General features: G+C 39.6%; 1 protein-coding gene across 2 annotated transcripts; it reads left to right on the top strand.

Moving 5' to 3' along the window:
• The first annotated feature begins 1,053 nt into the window (after window positions 1-1,053).
• Window positions 1,054-8,546, top strand: LOC122971831 (tumor necrosis factor receptor superfamily member 12A). Of its 2 annotated transcripts, XM_044338582.1 has the most exons (6): window positions 1,054-1,741; window positions 5,238-5,517; window positions 5,659-5,757; window positions 5,880-6,023; window positions 6,605-6,653; window positions 7,178-8,546. In XM_044338582.1, exons 1-5 carry the CDS (start codon window positions 1,721-1,723, stop codon window positions 6,643-6,645), a joined length of 585 nt encoding a protein of 194 aa, XP_044194517.1. In that variant the 5' UTR covers window positions 1,054-1,720; the 3' UTR covers window positions 6,646-6,653; window positions 7,178-8,546. The 2 variants fall into 2 exon arrangements, with proteins under 2 accessions (XP_044194517.1, XP_044194518.1); XM_044338583.1 differs by lacking the exon at window positions 5,238-5,517 and having other exon boundaries at window positions 1,217-1,741.
• The last annotated feature ends 415 nt before the right edge of the window (window positions 8,547-8,961 follow it).

Genomic DNA, 8,961 nt, shown 5'->3' with positions numbered 1-8,961 from the left:
TAAATATGTTTCTAATATATGAAGTACAACAGCCAGGATTGAATAACCTCTTTGGTTAGGCTATAGTATTAACAATGCCTGAGAGACGTCAGCTAGTTTGGCACCCAGTCAGCACATACAGGAGTGTTTGGATCACCTTGGGCAAGGTCCTCAGTGTGTGTTCATCCTGTTGCCATGGTTCCTATTGGAGAGTTTGACACAACATCTGCAGCTTATAGTGCCTCATTACTGATGAAATCACTCCAGTGGAAAGTCAGCTCATATGGGTGTCCTTAGTGGGCTGTGCTGCTCCAGGTCCTCTTAGACAGCTTTCCTAAAGGTTAGTCGTGACAGTCGAGTACAAAAACATCTGTTTAACAACACGCTTCTAACTTAATTGAGCCAATGAAACTCCCTTTCCTCTGTTCTGATGATGTGAACTATTTACTGGGAGGTTGGTTAGCGTCTGTTTGACGTTAGCTCTTGTGGGAAAGTCAGTTTACACTTTATGTAGAGCACACAAAAAAGTTCCAGGCTACAGAGAAAGAAAAAGAGTGAATATGTGAAAAAACGTTTTTATCAGGCATTTGGGAACAGTTAACTAAAAAACCTCCACAGGAATTTACTTAATGTTGGCAACAATAAGAATCATTTTAATGGTAATAATAACTGGGAAGTGGTTGTTTACTCATATGAATGTGCTGAACCTGTCATAAATAAATAAGTAGTTTTCACTGTGTGCTTAGTGATCATTTGTATGCTATGCCACAGAATGCAGATGTCGTAGTAAATGATGGTCTTCATTAATATATGAGACAATACTGTGACAGGGGCCAACCTGATAGCACTCCAGGCATGAGTCCACTGGCTTTGTTATTGCATTTTTGCGCTGCTGCAGCGGGTTACACCCAGCTCCAGACATTAATAACACCACCCTGCGTCAGGGACACTCACTATTCAAATGTCAGTTTCCAAAAGCAAGACCATCACAGCTCTTTTTTTTTCAAATCTGCAGAGGGCATTGAAGTGTAGAGACACACACAGAGAAAAAAGAAGATAAACGCTTATCTAACTTTCCCCCAAAGGCTTTAAAACGCAGATACTTTTTCAAGTGAGTGTCATCTGTTTTTGCCTCAGTTGCTGTTTCTCTGTTTCTGTGTATGGGACCCAGACTCATGCCAGAGACTTGTGTTTTTTGGCAGACAGGCTGGAATGACGTCGACAGGCGTGGTAATAACAATGAGAACACTATTAAGTCCAGACTACACAGACTCTCAGGCAAAATGTGGAGACGTTACCAAAAAACAAACAAAAAAAAACTGCAGGCTCTATCCATAAAATATGAAGTATATGTATTCAAAGCTTTCTGCCCGAGGTGACTTGATTGAAACTTTCACTTGAGCCGAAACAAATGAAACCACATACTATGGTAGTGGAGTTTCCTGTGAGTCGGGCAGTGCGCACAGAGAATCCGAGCAGTACAGTACATAGGAAATGACTCATAGGAGTTGAACTGTTAGCGTGGGTGTGTGCGCTATTAAAACAAGGCGCAGACTCCTCCGGGTGACTCACTCTGATGCTCGCTTTTCCATGCTGAAAACCAGCACGGATTGTTAATCAGATGAACTTTCGGGAATTGTGTAGCCGACAGCGAGCAGCCTTTCACCCGCAGACATCATGGCTTCAAACGCTCTTTGCGCGCTCTGCGGACTTATTATTATAGCGGCTGTGACCAGTTTCCATGGTGTTAGCGCACAAAAAAGTAAGTAAATAAGTTTTTTTTCCTCCCTCCCCCCCTCCCCTTCTCCAGATAATTCCATTTTTTAAAAGAAGCCTTGTGGTTAAATATTTAACTTGAATGGCTGCTTCTATTGATTTTGCATTCCTTAGTTGGATCCGAAGCCAGATGTTTGTTATCTGTGTTTCTTTGGGTATGGTTTACACTATGATGGTCTGGTCTCCCATTAATGGAGGCAGATAGTGGGTCTGCTTACCGAGCTGCTTCCTTTACCAGCTGCATTTCTCACCGGTTCCGCATTCCGATCGCCTTATTTCACCCCATCCATCCGCGCCTCTTGGGGGGAGAAGGACAAGCCACATGGAAGGGTGCACTGTCTGTGTCCAGTTCCCACAAATTCTCACAGTTTCACATAAAAAAAAATAGAGAGCGAAAAGAAGGTGCTTTTGAATCTACAGCCCTCTTAAGTTTTGCTCAGAGGAGAACACCAAACTCAGGTTGCACTAAGAGGATCAAATATTGGATAATTACATGAGTTGGAATCATCTCCTCAGGCATGAAAAGTGACCAAATGCATTTTTAACGAAGTAAACTCAAAACACGTTTGATCTAGATTCTGCCAGTATGAAGCCATCTCTACATCTGGACATCAGCTGTTGGTCGACCCACCCCCATCCCATTTATGACAAAATGCTGCACCCCCACACCCTAAAACACCCTTTGTCAGGCAAGGTGCTGATACTTGCCAAGGTCTTTTTTTGTCAGGAACATTTAAAGTGGCTCCAGACTTGTTCTTGTTTCCCAAATTTTTACATAAAAACCCATCAAAAACTCCTCACATGCTTCTCACTGTTAAAATATACTGCTGGCTGGTGGAAATGTTTATTCTTCAATTTGTGATGAGGTGTTGGAATAAAACATGAAAAGTCCAGATGAAAACCTCCAGAGTCGTTTTATTCCTTAGTGTGTACATTTTGCTCAAGCTCAGAGATATAGATGAAAAAAATGCAATCATTTTAATCTGCACTTTAAGTTTGTTATCTGGAAAAAAAAGCTCCACTTCTCAGATGTGGTTTGGGTTTGGACAGAGGTCAACCAGCAGTCAAGGTTCAGTTCCTCTCAGTGACTTTTTGAACCCTCAAGCGTGAGTCCAGCTGGACTTGGCGGATGATGTAGGGCTGAACTCATCGGGAGAAATGCTTACAAGAGCTGTGACACATTTTTACTGTGACCGCGGCTATAAAATGAGTCAGTCCAGCTCTGCGGGCGGGCTGGCTGTGCGGAGGACTAAGAGTCTCTAAGGGCCTTGAACATGTGGCAGTACAACATAACCGGATAGTTCGATCGTTAGAGGTCAAAATACCTCAAACATGACTATTTGAGCAGGTGCCTTTTGGCTGCAGCTGGTTATTGTGAGTCCTGTTGAAGTGCGACCAGCTAAAGAGCCAGACTTACGGCCTGTTTTACATGTGTGATGATGTGGGATCTGGATCTCATGCTCGTTTATTGTTGCACATAAATAAAGTTAAAGAGACAGATTGCAAAAGAATGGTGACAATCAAAGCTGCAGTGGTTGAGATATCCTGATTTTCAATCTCTAGTATAAATCAACCTTCAAAAACACTAAATCCTACATTTCCCATAATGTGACTTGGTAACATTTTTCATTAGACCCCCCATGTCTTCTTTATCCACACCTCCAGTTTGTAATGCGGTCTTTCTGTTCTGCCGAAACAGAGACAACCCTGATGACATCACTACGACATCACCAGATTTATTTTTTTCAAACATTGGAGGTTTCCCTCCAGAGCCACAGAAGACATTATATAACAATTTTCAGAGGCTGGACAGTGCTCCTCTTGACAAATAAGCTGAACTTCAGCTGTAAAATAGCTGGACTGCTCCTTTAACCAATCTTTCAATTAATCTGCAACTATTCTGATGATCAATTAATCATTTAAGTCATTTTTCAATTTAAAAATATGCAAAACATTACATAGTTTTAGCTTCTCAGTTGTGCTGCTTGTCTTTGTGTCAAGTTTTTGGACTGTTTGTCAGACAAAATAAGTGATTTCATGACATGATACTGGGCTTTAGGGCATTTTTACCACATTTTTTCACAATTTTCTGACATTTTACAGACAAAATGATGAATCTAATGAAATGAAGATTATTAGATAATGAAAATTATCATTAGATTCAGTCCTTATTGTAACTGAATGTATAAGCACTGTCAGTTCTGATGTACTTTTAGTTACTTTATGCTTCTACTCTTTGCTTCTATGCTTTGTTTACATTTTTTGAAGTTATTAGTTACTTTTAAGTTACCACCACAATGTCCTCTGTGGTTTTGGATGGAAGAGGTCACAGTAAAAGCATCCAGGATGGATATTCTGCACATCATGGTCCATTTTCTTATTTGGAACTGATAGCAGTAGAAACCATCCTGTAAAGTTCATATGAGTGTCAGTGTTCACACAAACTTAATGCACCATTGTGTTGGATTTAAGAAATCACTGAAATTTGACACACAATCATATAGATTAGAAATCTTGTGCATCTCTATTGAATAACTATGTGAGATAATATTCAAGCCAGTTCTGGTTATTTACACTGCACAAAGAATGAGGATCATCATTTTATCAGCCAGACATCTACAGATTATTTCCTTGTTTCATTTATCTGTCGCCCTCTCACGTCTGCTATTGTTTCACTCATCTTGTCAGCGTGGCTGTGTGTGTAAGTTTCAACTCCTCACCTCGATGTCACAATATTTGTAAGAATATTGTTGTCGTAGCCGCCACAGTTTCCTAACACATTCATTTTACAACTTTTGGTTGACGTGAAACCCGCCTCTCTTATAGTTTTGGTATTGCTCTCTGTGATGATAAAAGCAGCCGGTTTGAAAACGAACGTTACTCCGTATGATGACTCAATTTAGGCTCCGGGTGGTTCCTTGTTATAATGGTGACTAAAAAAGAATTTCTCATGCAAATACATGTGTGACACTGAGGAGGAAGAATGATTATTATCATTTTATCTATCAAATATCTGCAGACTATTTCCTTGTTACATTATCTGTAAGCCTGTCATGTCTGTTATTGTTTCATTAATCTTATTAGGTTGACTTTGTGCTGTAATATTGTTTTGCAGAGGTTGTTTTTCAGCTTCATGTCACAATATGTTCACTATCTCATGCATGACCTCGGGGTATGAATGTATTCGTGTCTCTTAAGTGAAGCCAGGATGTTAAACCTGCAGAGAAAACCACACGCTATTAAAAAAAAACAAAAAAAACTCAGAGGAACACTGTCTCTACATTCAGCTTGCTATTGGCGGTAACTGTGTCACATCTTCAGGCTTATTGTTCCGTTATCGTCTGGGGAAGTGCACAGCTTTAATTGTTCAGCTGTCTGGCTGCTGTACAAAAAAAAAGGAGACGAAGCTTTCTATTGTTGTCCACAGTGGTAGACATTTTCTCTCTACAGCTAAACCGCTGTCTTCTCTTTTCCTCTCACAGACACATTCATTTATTCACTGGAAGTCTCCTACGTATACAGAGGCAAAAACAATTCAACGGAAGCACTCTGTGAAAACACATCCTGCTCTTCACACGCTGCCTGCCCGTTCATGCAACCAAAGTTACTCTGTAATTCTCTCTCAGGCAATTTGTTGCATCAGCAGTGAAACCAAAAGGAATTTCCCAGTTTATTTTTTTTATAAGAAGAAGAAAGCCGCAAAGTTCCTCACGTGTGCTCTTCAGGTCTACTCTGTTACACCAGAGGAAGGGCATTTTGGCTGTAAATAAGTACCACTACTTTATGATATATCATATAATATCTCATGAAATGAAGATGAAAAATGTTTTGCAGGGTCTGACTTAGAAAACATGAAATGTTATAATGACTAAGAGTTGATCTCGGATGTTTTTCTGTGTGCAGGTCAGTGTGGCAATTCAGACTTTTGGAACTCAGATTTGGATATTTGTGTGCCGTGTGCATCATGCAAGCAATACCCAAAGACCCCATCATGCAACACATGTAAGAATCAGACAATGATAATGTAAAATTGCTGTCAGTCATCATTCATTCATGCAGTCATATGCTTTCTTTCAGTGTTGTATTTTAAATTTTTATGTGTACTATGATGTATCCTTTAATAGGTAAATCTGTGGAGGACACACCTGACGTGTGGAAACTGGCAGCTATCACCAGTTTCTCGGTGCTGGCTGTCGTGCTGGTTGGTGCCGCGTTGATTATCGGGTTCATGGTGCATCGACGCAAGTCACACAAACGGCCTCTACGTGGTAAGATTCTCTAAACTTGAAAATCTGAGTCATTTTCTTGTAAAAACACAAAATGTTTCAAGGTAAATACAACTGAAAAGAGTGCTCATGTTCCCAAAGTGATACTTATACTAGTGACCAACAGGAAGTGACACATTAAAGTGACCCATCACCCAAGAATGATAATTTCATGTTCTAGTTTCTCACACTGCATCCACTAGAATCCTACAAAAGAAAAGTTTTTCTCTACGCCTTCTTTTACTGCTTTTGTTTTCGACTGTCAACTTCTTGTATCTAAGGTGGCAAAAACATTTGTAAACTCTGTGAAGGCGTGGAACAAAAACCTTATTTTTGTGATACTGAAGGCTAAATCCAAACATCTGGGTTATATAATCATGTAGTCCCTGGTGCAATACTTGGTAAACATGAGCATGCTACTGTTTGTGCAGTTCAATGATGTCATTCTCTTTTTCTAGGAAATCTTTGCAGTTGTGTCACAAACCATCATAGGAAATAACTACTATTGCCTGTTGTTCAGAAACACATTGTTCTTTTAGATTTATAATCACAAAATGACTGTTTCTGTCTTTGTTATGTTTCAGAACCAATTGAAGAAACTGCGGGGCCACTTTATCAAGCTTAAACATTTCAGTAGGTATACTTTTCACTGTCATACTTAGGATTAAGTCAACATATTAAGAACAGATATTGACCTTTGAATGAAAATCTGATTGGACAGTCAGTGCTGCTTTCATCTGATGGGACAGAGGTGGGCTGGATATGATTTCATTCAGCCAGTCTGTAAAAAAATGCAAGATCAGTTTTTTAAGTTAAAGTAATTTGGCAATTTTCATGTCCTGCAAATGTTTTAGAAACTTTTCAGCTGTACAAAAATGACATTTTAGAAGAAAAACACTAAATCCATGTAGTTTTTTTATTTAATTGGAATTGATTTGGCAAAAAATCTCTGATTTTAATGTAAACCACTAAATATCAGAACCAATTATCAGATATCAGCAGCTTTTTAAAGGTCATTTGAAGCCTTGAAAAGTCCACATGTATTGGTAAAACTGTAGTTTTGCTTCTAGTTGTAAATCAAATTTTAACTGTGCCTAGTTTGACATAATGTGAATGTGAAGTAAGGAGAACTGAATCAAGTGTCATGGCCTCCACAGCCTCATCTTCCTCTGGAAACAGATGTGACAGAACCAAGAAGTGACTGGTTCAGAGCTGGACGGAGGAACCTCTGGACCATGAACTGTATACTCTGACTGCAGGGTATCTCTTGACCAGAATCGGACCATTTAATTTATTAGACTGTTCAGTGAAGAGATGTGTTCAGTTCTCATGCTCAGTGTAGGTCCAACAGTGACCACAGGACTAAAGAGAAACTCTCTCACCTCTGTAGGAATAGTAACAACATTATACTAGATTTTCAGATTTTGTGTGCCTTTATACTCCACTTTTAGAGACTTTAATCTGGAAAACACTTGTGGGTTTACAGATGTTGATACTCAGAAATAAGATAAACTACAGTCCTTTATTGTGCTGTTCTCCAGCAGAACTCTGATGAATGTAACACAGCTCCTGCTGCCTGCTGGGCTGCAGTTTGATCCCCTGCTGTTCAGCAGGGTCAGATGGTCCATCCAGTCTATCTTCTGGTCATTTACCACGACAGCCTCTTAAAGATAAGTGAGCAAGACATACTGTCAGGCACATTGAGGCCATTTGAATGTAGCTACTTTTTTAGGTGAAATGTATTCTAGCCTTTGTCCCTGCTAGTACCTCTGTGTATCTGTTCTTTTAAGAGTCTGATACAGTGATTGTTTGAAGCTGTTGTTTATAGGAGCAAACTGTACTCATGCACTGTTACTGGGTCTCCTGAGACCGAAACGGATCCTTCATTGCAGGTCCTTACGATGTTGTCTCATTTGTTTTCATGTTACTAAGTTGTAGGAGACATAAGCCGGATTTTTCCTCCATTACAACCCCAGGTTTCATGTGTTATTTTCCCAGTGGTACAATACCACAACACGGGAATATCAGTGCTTGTAGGACAGGATGTTCGAAACACTAGACATACAATCCCAAACTGCTACCATGTGGGAATGCTGCGAGGAATGTACTGTAGCAATGAAAATGACACCTACAGTGTTTTTAGGTGGAGCTACACAATCACAACGCTTACTAACTCTGACCTGTCCAGTCATTTCACAGAAAAGACTCGTCATGTCTGGACGTCTGTTTTCAGTTTTGTGGAAATTGTGAAAAGCGGTGACGGACAGGGTCGTTGCTTTCCACTTTTTTTTTTTAATAGTTCAAAATGTTTGTTTTTTTATCCTCAAACTATCATGCAGTCCATGGTTATTGAGAATTTTTGAGATATGATGACAATGTTTCAGGTCAGGTTTTGGATCTGTCTGCTTGTGGGTGAACTGCTTGCCCTCTGGTAGCAAAATTGGAAAATTACTTTAAAGGTGCAGTGTGTAGAATTTAGTGGCATCTAGCAGAACTGACTTGGCAGAAATGGAATATAATATTTATATGTATATTTTAATTATAGTGTATAATCACCTGAAAATAAGAGTTGTTGTGTTTTCATTATGTTAGAATGAGCCCTCTATATCTACATAGGGAATGGGTCCTCTTCTACAGAGGCTGCCATGTTTCTACAGTAGCCCAGAATGGACAAACCAAACACTGGCTCTTTGTGTTATTCGGTTCTCCTACACGCTTGGAAGAGGGGGGAGCCGCTAAATCCTACACACTGCACCTTTAAACTACAGATACTTGTGTTTTTTTTTTTTTTTTTTGAAGATATTTCTATTATTTATTTTTAAGTATCTTGCGATGTCGTGTGAGGTACAAGCACATTTTTAAAGGGACTCCAGTGAAGATTTTTGTTAAACTTCCGCCAGGCCAGCCAACGATGTTACTGAGCTATAACTAACATTTTCTG

Source organism: Thunnus albacares, chromosome 20, assembly GCF_914725855.1.
Source record: "Thunnus albacares chromosome 20, fThuAlb1.1, whole genome shotgun sequence".
In the NCBI taxonomy this organism is placed as follows: domain Eukaryota; kingdom Metazoa; phylum Chordata; class Actinopteri; order Scombriformes; family Scombridae; genus Thunnus; species Thunnus albacares.
Note: the sequence above shows the minus strand (reverse complement) of the source record. Positions and strands in the feature narration are given on the sequence as shown.

Excerpts from the sequence above, each read along its gene's own strand:
- LOC122971831 (XM_044338582.1), top strand. The coding sequence starts at position 1,721 with ATGGTGTTAGCGCACAAAAAA. Across the intron at positions 5,518-5,658 it reads AGAGGAAGGGCATTTTGGCT|GTCAGTGTGGCAATTCAGAC; the intron begins GTAAATAAGTAC and ends TTCTGTGTGCAG. Across the intron at positions 5,758-5,879 it reads GACCCCATCATGCAACACAT|GTAAATCTGTGGAGGACACA; the intron begins GTAAGAATCAGA and ends ATCCTTTAATAG.